Consider the following 17557-nt stretch of genomic DNA (forward strand, 5'->3'; position numbering starts at 1 on the left):
TGCAGGGATTTACACCATGTTTTTGTTGCTGTAAACGGAGGAGCGTAGTTTTAGGCACTGGTATATCAACTAAGCGTATTCTATACACTGCCCATAAATATTATAGAATAAACTTAGGTGAAAAAGTTTTCCGCTTGGATTTTCCAGGCGCCATATATAGAATCTCACCCCAAACTCATAGCACGCAACTGCATGGAGAGCATGGACCTGGGTGGGGCACGGGCAGGTCAGGGGCATGCCTAGGATTTATGCGTGCAGGTTACAGAATGCTATCAGTTACATGCCCAACTAAGCCTGACAACACTTAATCATGTGAATTTAAACCAGCCATTGTGCTAGCCTAAATAATTGCATCTAAGTACCTCTAGTATTCTATAACGGCAATTACATACACAATTGCTGATATAGACTTTGTGCTTAGTGTGCATCATCATGGTGCCTAACTTTAGGTGACCTCTTTAGAATTACCCCCAAAGTGTATCTGAGGTAGGCTCTTAAACGAAGAGAAGAGGATTCTCCCAAAAGAAGCAGCCAATAATACCTGCATTACAAACTCTCGACGGCGAGGCAGTCCTCTTTCTGATAGTAGAAGGTACTCTGGTTCCTTTTCTTTTTTAGCTTGTTGGATCTGGGCTAGGCGACTTATGGGGTTCATCCCTTGACCATATTCCGGCTCAGCCTAAAAAAAAAAGTGCTGTCAGAAGGAGAAAATAAAGATAGCTAAACGAAAAAGCTAAAGGTTATTTTGAGTGTTCATTTCTTCTGCTACACTAAACTGGTCAATTCTATTAACATAAGAACATAAGCATTACCATAATGGGACAGACTGAAGGTCTATTAAGCACAGTATCCTGTTTCCAACAGTGGTCAATTCAGTTATCAAGAACCTGGCAAGATCCCAAAAGAGTAAAAACAGATTTTATGCTGCTCATCCCAGGAATACGCAGTGGACTTTTTCAAGTCCATCTTAACAGTGGCTTATGGGGACTTGTCGGAAAGTGCCCACACTTTTTTTAAACCCTGCTAAGCTAATTGCTTATACCACATTCTCTGGCAACGAATTCCAGAATTTAATTACATGCCGAGTGAAGAAATATTTTCTCTAATTTGTTTTAAATTTACTACTTAGTATCTTTAGTGCTTGTATTTTTGGAAAGAATAAACAAGTGATTCACATTTACCCGTTCCACTCCACTCATTCTTTTATAGATCTCTGTCATACTTTCCCTCAGCTCTCTCTTCTTCAAGTCAAAGAGCTCTAGCCTTTTTAGGCTTTCATCACAGGGAAGTCATCCCACCCCCTTTATCATTTTCATTATCCTTCTCTGTACCTTTTCTAATTCCACTGTCATATTAATTTCTATAGCATTTAAAACAATAAAAGATCACATAAAATTCTAATTTAAAAATCAATAGAGAAAGAGAAAAACATTTTGAAATGAAACTGGAAAAGAAAGATATAAACATTCTGTTCTCAACAGAATGCAGTACAGAAAAGATAAGAGCTCAGTGGAAGAAAAATAGAAGATGAGCTTAATATAGGGGGTAATTTAAAAAAAAAATCATTTTTGTGCACATGTGACAATATATGCATGTAAAATGGCTCTTATAGAATCAAGTATAAAAGTAAATGCAATGGCATGAACGCATGTACTTTTACTGTAGGCACTGTTGGAGGAGTAGCCTGAGCAAAGCAGAGGTGGCGATTTGCATGAGAATATTCAAAGTGCAATTTCTGCCATTTACACTGGCATTTGTGTTTCAACTGTTTTATTGATGATTCCACATAAACAGCCAACAGACTCCATATAAAATAAATTGCATACAAAAACCATCATAGCAACAGCAAGATAGTATTCACTTCATCAACAAAACGTTTTTGAAGTTATATATGAAACACTGTTATGGAAGCATCAAATAAACATAGTTATGTCCAGAGTACAAAATCTTATTGCAAAAACTGTACAATCACAAAATTCTACATCCTTGTTCCCTAATCTCTCCCCAAGACCCCAACCCCCCTTCCCCCACCAAGAACATTTATTCCCCCCCATCTCCCTCAATGACTCAGAAGGCCTGGATTCTTTTGACCCTCTCAAGCAACCAAGGGAAAAATAGCATAGATCAACTAATTATTCCCCCATCCCACCCTCCCCTACCAAATCCCCACCCCAACTAAGTCCAGTGAAGATAACAAAATCCCCTCCCAGGTGAAGAGAACCAAACAAATTAACCTCCCAATACACTTAAGATAAGACTCCTACCTTGCGAAGATAATGTTGCCAAATAGACACCCCAGATTTTCAAAAATCGGGCTTTGCATTTGAAAGAACCCCCTACTTCCCTCACCTACCAGGACAACAGCAAGTGTACCATGTCACGCCAATGACAAAAATCAGGCGGTTGCGCCTACAAGATACACTTCCTCGCCAACAGGCACAACTTACGGAACAGCAGGGTACCCTCCGCAGTTGGTCCCCTAAAGGACCTAGGGCAGTCCAGCACCAGCTGAACTGGAGTACCCTCAATTGTACACAAAAAAAGGGAAGATAGATATTCAGTAACCCGATTCCAAAAACGGAATACCACTACACATCCCCAAAACACATGGAAAAACATATTGGTAGTTATCTGATATTTAGGGCAGAGAGGCGACTGCAGGCCGCCTGCCTTAAACAACTGAACTTGAGTAAACTAGGCTCTGTGTAACACTCGGAATGCGCATTCTCTATAACTAGCGCTATTGACCATCTGCGATATCCTCCTAATAGAAAAAAGTAAATCCCATGAAGTTAAATCCCCCCCCCCAGATCTTGTTCCCATTTTTGTTGGATCAATTCCAGACCCCTAGTCCTCCAAAATTGCCATAGAGCCTTACGAATGCCTCATATAGTAGGCGCACTATCCGATATAGCATCAAAAAAATTCCGAAGGCTGGCTTCAATGCACCGACACAAAGCTTCTACATTGAATGACCATATGTAATGTTTTAACTGACAATGTGCAAAGGTGTCCCCCTACTGAATAATCTCCTGACCTTTTAAAAGATCTAGTGGTTTCAAGGCTCCATCCGCATCCAAAACATGCAGCAAATATTCAAGACCCAACTCTTCTCACCGTGCAAAAACTAAATTGTCCAGACCCAGCTGGAAAGCAGGGTTACCCCTGAGAGACAACAGATCTGTAACCCGAGGATCCTCACCCAGACCTTTCACCAATACCAGCCATGCCTCCCTCAGTGGGCCCAAGAGCACAATGTATCTTAAATGCCTTGGGATCCAACAGCCATCCACATGCAAAAGCGAAAGCAATTTAAATGGAGCAAAATATGCGATTTCCAGACTCAGGGGGGTACAACAGTGAGAATATACCCAATCTCGGATATGTCTCAAGAGGCAAGCAATATTATACTACCTCAGCTTGGGAAGACCCATTCCCCCCTGAGCCCAGTTCCCCAACAAACATTGACTTTGCAACTTTGCCTTCTTGTTAGCCAAGCAAAAACGTACAGTCAATTGGTTATAGCGCCGGAGATATCTCTGCAAAAGCCACAAGGGTAAAATCTGAAGCAGATAGAGCCCCCTAGGTAATATCACCATTCTAAGGAGACTAATACGTCATATCAATGGTAAAGGTAACGCCTGCCATACCTCCAACTGTTGCTCAGTTTTAAGCATCATCTGAGTCACATTGATACGATACAGATCAGCCACATCAGCCATGAGAAAACACCCCAGATATTTAAAAGACTGATCTGCCCATCTCAAAGTAAATGCCCCTGGCCAAGAAAGCTTTAACTTGTGGTGAGGTAGCGAGAGCCTCCAACTTATCTAAATTTAACCGAAAACCCACAAAGTCTCCGAATTCTCTAAATGCCTCCAAAAGGGCACCCAACGAATCCTGTGGATCAGTCAGCAACACCAAGAGGTCATCAACGAATGCTGCTACCTTGAAACACTCCCCACCTACAATGGCTCCATGGATATCAGGGTTAGAATAAATGTCCCTGGTGAGAGGATCTAGGTATAAGACAAACAGAAATGGTGACAAAGGGCAGCCCTGCTGGGTCCCACAGCCTATCAAGAAATTCACGGAGAATTGACCATTCAACATCACCCGCACACGAGGCGAAGCATATAAAGTCCAGACCGCCTCACAAACCAACCTGTAAATCCATAGGCCTCCAATGCTGCAAACAGAAATTCCCACTGAACCCGATCAAAGGCCTTCTCAGCATCAAAACTTACCAGCAAAGAAGGTCTCTGATGCGCGTTCTCGAACTCCAATGACACCAAAATCCGCCTAAGGTTTTTAGCCACAGACCGCTCTTGGACAAATCCTACTTGCGACTCACGAATGAGAGATGGCAAGATACGACTTAAACGATTAGCCAAAATTTTTGCAAAGATTTTTACCTCACAGTTTAAAAGAGATATCGGCTGATATGACACTGGCAAAAGGGAGTCCCGATTCAGTTTAGGCAGCACTAAAATCTGTGCTAAATTTAATTGCCCTGGCAAAGTTTATGCATCCACCCAAGTGTTAAACACGTTAGTTAGAGGCTTAACAATCGCGTCTCCCAACAGTTTGTAGAACTCAGCCCGAAAACCATCCGTCCCCGAGGCCTTATCCAATTGGCTACGACTAATCGCCCAGTAAACTTCATCGGAATGAATGGGCACGTTCAAAACCTCTCGGTCTGATTGAGAAAGACGAGGGAGATCTCTGCCCTCCAAATACAGACTACCCGGGAGGCCACCAGACTGTGAAGGAGTGTATAAACTTTGATAAAAGGATTTAGTGGTGTCACAAATAGCGCTATCCGTATGAAGCAACCTCCCGGACTGATCCCTAAAGGAAATGATCGATCTCGATGCCTGATTTTTTGCTATCAACTTGCCACCTTTGTTACCATGTTTATACATTTGATATCGGTAAAAGGCTTGAGATTTAACTGCCCTATCATGAATTAAAGTGTTTAAAGCTGTCTGTACCGACAATAATTCCTGTTTAAGAGGTGCACTTGGATGCCCCCAAACCTCTTCCACAAAGTCTTCACTTGACGCTCCAGGCGAAGGATTTCTCTATCTCTGGCCCTCTTGAGATGGCTAGAGTAACTAATGATATCCCCTCTCAGGACCGCCTTTGCTGCTTCCCAAAAAAGAATCGCGTCATGCACAGATGACTCATTAAAGAGTTTATATTACTCCCAGCTTGCTAATAAACGCTCCCTAAATTTCACATCATGATACAGTAAACTCGGAAAGGCCCAGGCCATAGAGGGGGTCTCCGACCTACCAGGCCTCCAATCCATCCAAACCACAGCATGGTCGGAGACAGCGTATGGACCAATCTGAACATCCATCACCTCCGTAAAAATCAACCTCAAGTCAGTAAGTAATCGATACGTAACTGAGTGGCATGTGCTCTGGACAGGTGCGTGTAATCTCTGTCTGATGGGTGCAGCACCTGCCACACGTCCAAAAGATCCAATACTGTGCAAAGGTTTGGCAAGCCCCTGGCAGATCCCATCCTCGACCCCGGGGATCCCATACCATGTTGAAATCCCCCCCCCCCCCCGAATCATAGGAATAGAATCTGCACCAGCTAGAATTCCCACCATTTTCCAATAAAAAGCCTTATCCAACTCATCAGGGGCATAAATACTTCCCACTAAAACCTCCCTGCGCGCTATCATGACATTACCAAAAATAAAACACCCCTCTGTATCTTTAACAACCTTGTGTATCTGAGTGACCACACCCTTCCTAAATAGAATGGTCATTCCCCCTCTTACCCACTGCTGACGACCCCACACAATCCCCCACCCACCACTTTGCCAATTTGGCATGTTCTACATCAGAAAGATGTATTTCTTGCAGAAGGGCAATATCCACTTTAAGGAGCTGGAGTTGTTGTAAAACTTTAGGACGGTTAATGGGGGAATGAATACCCCCCACATTCCAAGTGATGACCCTTACCATAGTAGGAGACCAAGAGAAAAATGGCCCACAGGACATCTACTTCCAAATAAGAGAGAGACCGCCCCAGCCCAGAGTCTCTCCCCCCTCCTACCCCTCTGCAACTTGGTTACAAAACTTGAAACCACCCAGTTCCTTCCCCCCAAATCCAAAAGACTAAAAAGGCTCTCACCCCCCCCCCCAAAAAAAAAACCACGATTCCCTCCTACAGATAATCCATGAACCTGTCTCTCAACCCTCCCACCTGCCCTCCCCCTCCCCCAAGTTCTAATATCTGGTTCCAACATGGAATAGGGAACGCCAGGACACCACCCCCTCACAATTCCCTTTGTAATGACCTTTCAAATCCCCAGAACTTCAATAACACTGTCACACAGACCCTCCCACAAACATACTCCCACAAGCCACCTGAGTGAAACCCGCAGTTACCCAATACACCCCCTACAAACACCCACTCCTAACAACTAATTCAACAACAGCAAAGATATGTTCAAATTTAAAAAAAACAACACAAAAAAAACACCAGCCTCCCATTCACACTTACCACAAGTAGATATAGTAAGGTTGAATCGTGAGCAGCTCCTTCACCACCCCAATCTTAAAAAGCCAACTCGCTGTTTGCCTCAAAATAAGTATTATGTTAGAAGTGACTACAGAATCAATCAACTGCAACAGTACAGTCATCTTAAATAGTTGAGTCATGAAATGTCCACAGAGTTCCCCAATCCTCGAATACTAGCTTGCTAAATGCTGAAACATAGGTCCTGCAGTAGAAACAGACAAGGACTCAGCGTAATAAACGCAACAATACAGTCACAACAAAAAACTTTTAGTTGCAGAATGTCCCTGCACCACACCAATTCCCAAGCTCCATCTCGCTGGTTACTGCAATGAAGATCCGATGGGGGAACACCCAATGACACAGCATAGTCCATCCCAACTGCAACAGCTCAAACACTTGAAAGAGCTGCGTCCCGAGCCCCTCCACAAGACTTCAATCCCCAGGAGCCAACACGCTGTGTACTGTATCATAATACAAAAAACAAAATCTTAGGTTAATCAACCAGAACATCAGAAGTGTCGTGTATAACTTCATCAAGTCAAACACAGTAAAGTTTAGTCATAGGGAACTCCCACAATATTTCAATCCTCTAAACCCGACTCGCAGTCTGGTACAAAATAGGTCCATAGATAAAAGCAGTCAAACGTCCAGGTTCTCTCCATGCGAAGCTGCTGGGCTTAGCTGACTCAAAAAACACTTTGCCTCCCCAACCAAAGCATAGACTTTTGTGGTTGCTTGGTAAGTGACCCTCAACTTAGCGAGGTAAAGAAGGGTGAATTTAATTGAACAAATCTGGGAAAAACTCCTCCGCTGCGCCACTACTGAAGCAGAATAGTCCTGGAAGAATAGTACTCTATGAATATCATAATATAATTCCTATCCTCCTCATAAAGATTACAGGATCGCTGACTTTTGAGAAAATTTGAGAAGTCAGCAGATAACCACTCAAGGCCATGCAGAATTAGGCTGTTTAAGAACGACCCTATGCAACCGCTCTATTTGCAGCAGTCCCATCGATGTCAGGAGTGTCAGCTCTTTAGCCAGCCAAGCTTCCAGGAACATTCGGAGGTCTCAGTCACCCAATGTCTCAGGTAGTCTCATAAAACGCAGGTTATTCCACCTGGAATGGTTCTCCAGATCTTCCAGCTTTTCCGCATAAGAATCAACTAGTTTCTACATCTGGATTTGCACTTCCTCAACCTTCGTGACCTGGTCCTCCAATTCCACAGTCCACTGCTGGTACCCAGCCAAGTCAAGACCAGCTGTTCCACATTGTTCTGAAGACATTCCAATTTAAAATCGATAGGGCTTAATCTTTTATCCAGGATAGCTTCCATCATCCCAGTCACTTCTGCAGCGACTTCTGCAACCCATGCCGATCCAACCAGGGAGCTCCCAGGACTTGCTGGCGCCACCATCTTGTCCTCGTGTACCCTGCTTTTTTCTTTATCTTTCTGCAGCAATTTAGATGCCATCCTCCCCCACCAACCACACAAGTAGGTCCCAGAGTGATTAACAAAGGCTCCCTGCTCAAATTTTCTCAGGCAAACTGCAAATGAGGGAATTAATGAGAGGTAGCAGGAGCAGACCAACTAGCGACCGCTCCTGAACATAGCGTCAGGTGACCATCCTTCCACTGGTATTTGATAAAGACACATAGGCGCCTATTTGTCATTGAAAAATAGCATCTAAGTAGATGCCTCCTTGGTCTCAAACTAGGTGCCTTGTTTTAAAATTGCTTTCAAAGGTCATTGAGGATCTTGAAAATTTCTTCACTTGTAAACTACTGAGGAGGTAGGAAGTACTACTGGCATTACCAGCACCAAGAACACCCCCACAGATAGAACAGGTAGTAGAGGGAAGGGAAGCTGCATGTATAATAGCCGTCTACAACCTTAAAAAAACACAAGTCCAGGTGAAAACATCCAAGTACTCGTCATGGACGTCTTTTTTTTTTTTTTTTAGTATGGGTGAAGGACATCCAAGTGTTAGGTGCCTTCGCTATGCCTCCATCCCTGCGACGGGCAGTTGAGGACGTCCAAAATGTGGATGTTTCTGTGAGAAGGACGTCCATGCCTTTGCTATGCCTCTGACACCCTCTTTATTTATTTGGATTTTGGATCACAAGTAGCAGCAGTGGGATTTGAACCGGCCACCTCTGGATTGCAAGACCAGTGCTCTAACCACTAGGCCACTCCTCCACTCCACTCCCTTGAAATTTGGCCGCCCTGTGTGTGTGTGTGGGGGGGGGGGGGGCAGTTCAGGATGTCCAAAATGTTTGAAAGGACATCCACGCCTTCACTATGCCTCTGCTGACACACACACACACACCTCTCCCCCCCCCCCCCCCAGGGACCTACATACTGCTGCGATGGACCCGAGTATGATACTGGAGACTGGCAAAAAAAGTTTTTAAAGTTGTTCTTTTCAGGGTGGGAGGGGGTTAGTCACCACTGGGGGTGTCAGGGGAGGTCATCTGGTCAGTTCGGGCACCTTTTTGAGGCTTGGTCGTAAGAAAAAATGGACCAAGTCGGCCAAGTGCTCGTCAGGAACGCCCTTCTTTTTTCTATTATCACTCGAGAACACACCTATCTGTTATGAACGCCCCAGTCCTGCCTTCGTTACACCTCCGACACGCCCCTGGAAACTTTGGTCGTCCCCGCAAAGGGAAGCAGTTGGGGACGCCCAAAATCGGCTTTCGATTATGCCGATTTGGGCAACCCTGAGAGAAGGATACCCATCTCCTGATTTGTGTCGAAAGATGGGCACCCTTCTCTTTCGAAAATAAGCCTGTTGGTAGCAATAATGAAACAGTAATGGAATACTCACATAGCAAACAATCCGGGCCAACAGATTTATTTTCCATTGAACATAATTAAAGACCCTGTTTACAAAGGTGCGTTAGCATTTTTAATGCTTGCTAAAAATTAGCGTACGCAAACCGTGGCCCTTTGTATGAACCTGGTGGCTAATAGTGTGCTGAACTGGACAATACTGGCACATTCTATTATCGCTCGAGGACAATGCTGGCATGTCCTCGAGCGATAATAGAAAAAAGAAGGGCGTTCCTGACAAGCACTTGGCCGAATTTGACCTCCCCTGACTGGACTTCTGCATGAAGGTAGCTCTGCCCTCATTATTCAATATCTGTCTTTTAAATAGTAGTAATAAAAAATATCAAGTGCATTTTTATAATACACCACTGCAATCCACAAAACAAAAGAAGCAATTTCCCATGTGCCATCTTTTCTTTTGATCTAGGCACAGGAAAAAAAGATTTTAAATGCTCCCAGGTTTCAACCTAATTTATGTTTGATGTGGGATATAAATGTGATGGATGGATGGATGGATGGATGGATGGATGGATGGATGGATGGATGGATGATGGATGGATGGATGGATGGATGGATGGATGGATGGATGGATGGATGGATGGATAGATAGATAGATAGATAGATAGATAGATAGATAGATAGATAGATACTCTGAATGTTGAGCACCTGATTCTTAAGAACATAAGAGTAGCCATACTGGGTCAGACCAATGGTCCATCTAGTCCAATATCCTGTTTTCCAAACAGTGGCCAAGCCAGGTCACAAGTACCTGGCAGAAATCCAAATTGTGGCAACACTGCATACTACAAATCCCAGGGCAAGTAGTTGCTTCCCATGTATGTCTCAATAGCAAACTATGGACTTTCCTCCAGGAATTTGTACAAACCTTTTTTTAAACCCAGATACGCTAACCACTGTTACCACCTCCTCCGGCAAATAGTTCCAGAGCTTAACTATTCATTGAGTAAAAAAGTATTTCCTCCTATTTGTTTTAAAAGTATTTCCATGTAACTTCCTCCAGTATCCCCTAGTCTTTGTACTTTTGGAATGAGTAAAAAATCGATTTACTTCTACTCGTTCTACACCACTCAGGACAGGATGTCTGTTTTAGTGGTCCTTTACCAGGAGAAAAAAAATCTCATATGAAATTTGTAGGGGCTGGTTACGGTTTATAACAAATTACTACTCTACCTATGAAAAATTATTCCGTTATTATGCTTCCTCTGTGTACATCCATATGCTGCACAAACCGGCATGTTTGAAATTATAACTGGAATCAAATAAAATTGCTACCGGTAATAAAGAACGATAACATGGATACAGCAGCTTATACGTCTCTCTGCTTTGTTTTGAGTGTACTTGAATGATAGCTGCACGGGGAAGGAAAAGAAAGACTGACCTAAGTGGCTTCAACTTTTTTACGTCATCCTACATCGATTTCTTCATCCTCCTTGATTGTTATGCTTTTTGCTCCTCTGCTGCTAATTTGAGTGGTTTCTGCCACTCATTTTTCTGCCCTATCTGTATCTTTTTTTTCCCAGTCCCCCTCCTTCTGTTTTCAATCCTTATAAGTGGCTTGAGTCTTCATTCTTCCACTTTCACACTGGATAACTTCGGGGTTTGTTGCCACTCTTCTTGCTGCATGTCTCCATAAATAATTTACAACGCTTATAGAGGCCCTGCACACCCTGAAGTTCCATCAAGCACACATTGTGGAGCCTATTCCTCCATTTCCAGGAGGAAGGAGGGATGGCCTGAATCCAGTTCTTGAGAATACATTTCAATGCGGAAGAACAAATGGCTAGAAATGTAAGGAGGGGTGACAAAAATTTCTTCAGGTATATTAGTGAAAGGAGGAAGACTACAAAGGGAATTGTGAGACTGAAAGATGCTGCGAACCGCTATGTAGATAATGATGAAGAAAAAGCAAATTTGCTAAATAGATACTTTTGTTCTGTTTTCACAGAAGAAAATCCTGGAGAAGGACCGCAATTGACTGGCAAAAGTACTAATGAGAATGGAGTGGATATAGCACCGTTCACGGAAGAGTGTGTGTATGAACAATTTGAAAATCTAAAGGTGGACAAAGCTGTGGGACAGGACGGGATCCACCCCAGGATATTGAGGGAGCTCAGAGAGGTTCTGGCCGGTCCTCTTAAAGATTTGTTTAATAAATACTTGGAGACGGGAGAGATTCCGTGAGATTGGAGAACAGCGAGGTTGTCCCTCTTCACAAAAGTGGTGATAGGGAAGAAGCTGGAAACTATAGGCCGGTAAGCCTCACTTCGGTTATTGGAAAAGTAATGGAAGCAATGCTGAAGGAAAGGATAGTGAATTTCCTGGAAGCCAATAAGTTGCAAGATCAGAGACAACATGGTTTTACCAAAGGTAAATCTCATTGAATTCTTTGACTGGGTGACCGGAGAATTGAATCATGGACGTGCTATAGACGTAATCTACTTAGATTTCAGCAAAGCAATTGTGACACGGTTCCCCACAGGAGGCTGTTGAATAAAGTTGACAGACTGAAGATAGGACCTGACGTGGTGAACTGGATTAGGAACTGGTTGACGGACAGACGCCAGAAAGGTTGTTAATGGAATTCACTCGGATGAGGGAAGGTGAGTAGTGGAGTGCCTCAGGGTTCGGTGACATTGCCAAAGGGTTAGGTTTGCCTTTTTGCGGATGATACTAAGACTTGTAACAGAGTGGACACACAGGAGGGAGCGGAAAACATGGAAAAGGATCTGCAGAAGCTAGAAGAATGGTCTAAGGTTTGGCAATTAAAATTAAATGCAAAGAAATGCAAAGTGATGCACTTAGGGAGTACAAATCCACGGGAGACGTACGTATTAGGCGGTGAGCGTCTAATTTGTAAAGACAGGGAGAGGGATCTTGGGGTGATAATATCTGAGGATCTGAAGTCGACGAAATAGTGTGACAAGGCGGTGGCCGTAGCTAGAAGGCTGTTAGGCTGTATAGAGAGAGGTGTGACCAGCAGAAGAAAAGAGGTTTTAATGCCCCTGTATAAGTCGTTGGTGAGGCCCTATGCTTGGAACAACCTTCCTGAGCCCTTACGCCAAGCCCCCTCCCTGCCCATCTTCAAGTCTTTGCTTAAAGCCCACCTCTTCAATGCTGTGTTCGGCACCTAACTCTTACCATTCAGGAAATCCAGACTGCCCCAATTTGACTGCCCCCATCAGACTGACTGTTCACGTGTCTTTTAGATTGTAAGCTCTTTGAGCAGGGACTGTCCCTCTATGTTAAATTGTACAGCGCTGCGTAACCCTAGTAGCATTTTAGAAATGTTAAATAGTAGTAGTAGTAGCCTCACCTGGAGTATTGTGTTCAGTTTTGGAGGCCGTATCTTGCTAAGGATGTAAAAAGAATTGAAGCGGTGCAAAGAAAAGCTACAAGAATGGTATGGGATTTGCGTTACAAGACGTATGAGGAGAGACTTGCTGACCTGAACATGTATACCCTGGAGGAAAGGAGAAACAGGGGTGATATGATACAGACGTTCAAATATTTGAAAGGTATTAATCCGCAAACAAACCTTTTCCATAGATGGGAAGGAGGCAGAACTAGAGGACATGAGGAAATGAGATTGAAGGGGGGCAGACTCAAGAAAAATGTCAGGAAGTATTTTTTTATGGAGAGTGTGGTGGATACTTGGAATGCCCTCCCGAGGGAGGTGGTGAAGATGAAAACGGTAACGGAATTCAAAAATGCGTGGCATAAACATAAAGGAATCCTTTTCAGAAGGAATGGATCCTCAGAAACTTTGCAGAGATTGGGTGGCAGAGCCGGTGGTTGGGAGGCGGGGCTAGTGCTGGGCAGATTTCTACGGTCTGTGCCCTGAAAATGGCAGATACAAATCAAGGTCAGGTAGCACATATGAGTTTATGTTGTTGGGCAGACTGGATGGACCGTGCAGGTCTTTCTCTGCCGTCATCTACTATGTTACTATGCTAGACTTTTTAACCAACAGTCTTGAGATTTTTTGCAGTAGCTCCCAATGTTTGTTCCCAGCCCAAGACCACACCCCAAGGCTGACAGTTTATATTTTGTCCTAATATCCCAAAAGGTTCGAATTCGAGGACTTCCAGAAAACATATCCCAAGCGCAATGTTTCCCAAGTTGGTCCTGGAGTACCCCTTTTCAGTCATATTTTCAGGACATCTGCAATAGATATTCATGAAAGAAATCTGCATACAATGGAAACAGTGTATGCAAATAAATCTCATGCATTTTTACTGCAGATATCCTGAAAACCTGACTGGCAAGGGGGTACTCCAGGACCGACTTGGGAAATACTGCTTTAGAGTATGGACACTTTTAGCACTGCGGAGATGCTACACAGCTCATCTGAAACACTCTAGCCAGGGTAATATATGCTCTATGTAAAACTCAATACCAATATTCCCCACAGTGTAAAACTTGAGGGACGTTTAAGTAAGAAAATCTATTTCTTCTCCTATAGAGGCTAGTTCCCATTTCCATTTACTTTTTAAACCATCATATGAACTGGAATGTCCAAAATCTAACAAAGATTTATAAATCAATGACACTGAAGGCAGGTTGGGACCCTGAGAATGAAATAATTCCTGTAATCATGTGATTAATTTAACAGAAAGTGAGGCAAAGGTAGGGAGTGTACATAGTGTTGCATTTGGTAGTATGCAAAGGCATCTCCCAGTCTCTGATTCAGCATTGGCAGTGAGAGTAAACAGTTATCATGTTGCATACAATGTTTCAAGAGGACAACCCCTCCAGTTTGCCTTTAGTGAATATCACATTACCTTGACAAGGTGAGAAGTTTGACTTACCTGTAAGAGGAAGCAGACCAAACCCCTAAGAGAAAAACTACACTGGCTCCCACTTAAAGAACGCATTACATTCAAAATCTGCACTCTGATTCATAAAATCAGTCATGGAGAGGCCCCGGCCTACATGTCAGACCTCATAGACTTACCACCCAGGAACACTAAAAGATCAACACGCACATTCCTGAACCTCCACTACCCCTGCTGCAAAGGACTAAAATACAAAACAACATACTTATCCAGCTTCTCCTACATAAGCACGCAGCTATGGAATGCTCTACCACTTGACGTGAAAAGAATACCCGACCTAACCACCTTTCGGGGATTACTGAAGACCAGCTTGTTCAACATGGCATACCTCAACGATCCATCCTAATTACCAAACAACGAAATCCAAGCTTGAACTGGATAAAACCCAACTCTCTATACTTGACTACCAAGGCCCACTCTACCACGAACTAACTCTAACGCAATACCACCCAACCACTTATTCTGAATATGCACTCCTTATACCTGACTGCTCAATCTATTATATCAATTAAGACCTTTACTGTAATACCACTGTATCTCTCACTCCGGAAATGGCGATTGTCATGACGGAACAATGTAAGCCACATTGAGCCTGCAAATAGGTGGGAAAATGTGGGATACAAATGCAATAAATAAATAAACCATGACGATCCTGGTTCCAGCAATTTGCCAATGTAAACCACATACCCTGGAGTGGCTTCAATAATATACTGTGTTTAACAGGGACCAGGAGGCTCTCTCGGCAAGTATGTAGTAGAAAATTAAAATGCCAAGGGACAAATAATTATTTTATCAAGTGAGAGGGAGTATAGTCCTCCAACTCAGTCTCCAAGGTGCCTTAACAAGCAGACCCCACTGTATAGCTGTAAATCTGGCAAACCCAGGCCTCCCACCCTCCAGTTCCCAACCATGAATTCATAGCGTAGCTCAGGCTTTTTACCTGGCCCCCAAAAAAACTGTCCCAATCATCCTTCTTTAAAAACCAGAGAGGGACAGTCTGCATTACTTAAAACCACTTAGGGAAAAATGTCATTCTAATCAAAGCAATTCTGCTCATCAATAAAAGGCGAAGGCTTTGCCAAGTCCTTATTTAAAGTCCAGTTTGATCTAACATTTTAGCAACATTTACCAGCACAAGTGTAACAGGTAGGGAGGGATGGGCCTGGGTCCGCCTGCCTGAAGTGCACTGCACCCACTAAAACTGCTCCAGGGACCTGCATACTGCTGTCATGGAGCTGGGTAGGACATTTGAAGCTGGCATAGAGGCTGGCAAAAAATTAAAACTATTTTTTTTAGGGTGGGAGGGGGTTGGTGACCACTGGGGGAGTAAGGGGAGATCATCCCCAATTCTCTCCGGTGGTCATCTGGTCAGTTTGGGCACCTTTTTGAGGCTTGGTCATGAAAGAAAATGGACCAAGTAAAATCGACCAAATGCTCGTCAGGGACGCCCTTCTTTTTCCATTATCGGCCAAGGACGCCTATCTCTTAAGCACGCCCCAGTCCCGCCTTCGCTACGCCTCCGACACACCCCTGTGAACTTTTGTCGTCCCCGCAACAAACTACAGTTGAGAGCGCCCAAAATCGGCTTTTGATTATGCCGATTTGGGCGACCCTGAGAGGATGCCCATCTCCCAATTTGTGTCTGAAGATGGGCGCCCTTCTCTTTCGAAAATGCCCCTGATAGTCTCCCAAAACCATGTTAGAAAAAGTTAAATACAGAAAATGTGTCTATGAATTCCGTTAACTATTGGGCTACCAGAGATTCAGCAAGTTTAGTAAAGAGAGGGATATTTGCAATAGGCCTACAGCTAGAAGGTTCCAATAGAGTTAAAGATGGAAACTTAAGAACTATTCTGTTCATGGAAGTTGAAAAAATCCAACCTGTAATAAATGGTTCATTATGGTGGTAATCCAATAAACAACTGTCGGAGGGGGCTGCCTTAATAACTTTGAGGGGCAACAGTCTAAAGGACAGGAGGATTTAACTGATTTTGTAAGGAAACATGTCTTACTGTACCTTTTGTGACAGTATTAAAGGATGTTCAAAGTCTATCTACGGGAACGTCTGAGACCCTTTCTGATGATAATTTTTAAGATTCTACTAACTTTCGTTGCTCTTGAAAAAGCGAGCCACATAACATACCCACTTATCATGAAAGTAAGTTGCTAGAACTATGGCACTAGGTTGATCAATAGAATGGAGAATTTTTGATGGAGCTGTCAGAACTTTCAATAGCTGGAAAAGACTTCACTGCTTGCAGAGGCTCAATGAATACAGAGTAATAGGATCTTCTGAAACCATTTAATTCTGTATTTCTTTGGGGGTTTTTTGTTGTTGTTTTAAAAAAAGATATTAAGCAATTGTTTTTCACAACATTTTGTCACTATTTTCCCTAGTTTTTAACCCAATTCTCTCTAACCTCCAGAATTTAGGTTTAAAATATAAATTAGGAAGAATCTTTGATCTAATAGACTTCTTAGAGGTAACTGGAGCAGCTGTGTCCCAAGACATTTGATACACTTTTATCTCAAATATCTAACAAAAATCGTTTGGCTCATTATCATCTAGAGGGATACAGATTTGAGGAATAAGCTGTATCAGAAAAGATCTTTATCTAGTCACCCCTCTAGAGGAAATAATTATACAATCACCTTACAATCTAATTTCTTCCTACTTTCTTACTCATCTATAGGTTAGAACTTTGCCTTACCCCTCACTACCAATTATAATGTTCTAGTACATATTCCTGCTTATTTTGCGAAAGGAGAAAAACGCCCCTTTTGGGAGGGATGGGCGTCGTCCTTTCCCATGCGCGGTCAATCAGTATAAGCAAAAGCCGTTTTTGGGTCCGTCTTCAACTGCACTCCGTCGCCGGGAACGAATAAAGTTGACGGGGGCGTGTCGGAGGCATGGTGAAGGCGGGGACTGGGGCGTGGTTATACGGCCAAGCAGAGATGGAAAAAGAAAGGCGTTGTTAGCGAGAATTTAGGGCACTTTTTTGGGCCCTTTTTTTTTCACAAACAGGTCCCAAAAAAAGTGCCCTAAATGACCAGATGACCACCGGAGGGAATCGGGGAATCACCTCCCCTGGACTCCACCCAGTGGGTACACTAACCCCTCCCACCCAAAAAAACCCACTTGCAAAAACTTATTCCCAGCCTCTATGCCACCCTCAAATTCCGTACCCACCTCCATGACAGCAGAATGTGTTCGATCCTCTCACAGCCTTTCCCCTGGGTCAGATGTGCTCTCGGTGCACTGCAGGTTCACATCTGCATTGCATTGTGGTGGTGTAGGGTATTGGGCGCCGTGAATTTCACTAG

The 17557-nt window shown here is 43.5% G+C and overlaps 1 protein-coding gene across 3 annotated transcripts in view; it reads right to left on the reverse strand.

Moving 5' to 3' along the window:
• STAU2 (staufen double-stranded RNA binding protein 2) overlaps window positions 1-17557 on the reverse strand; it is a 447934-nt gene that overhangs the window by 227597 nt on the left and 202780 nt on the right. For all 3 annotated transcript variants that reach the window (XM_030215580.1, XM_030215586.1, XM_030215579.1), the window contains exon 9: window positions 542-679. In XM_030215580.1, the coding sequence (XP_030071440.1) occupies window positions 542-679 (138 nt within the window). The remainder of the gene's footprint in view (window positions 1-541; window positions 680-17557) is intronic.

This window comes from Microcaecilia unicolor, chromosome 1 (genome assembly GCF_901765095.1).
Source record: "Microcaecilia unicolor chromosome 1, aMicUni1.1, whole genome shotgun sequence".
NCBI classification, from domain to species: Eukaryota; Metazoa; Chordata; class Amphibia; order Gymnophiona; family Siphonopidae; genus Microcaecilia; species Microcaecilia unicolor.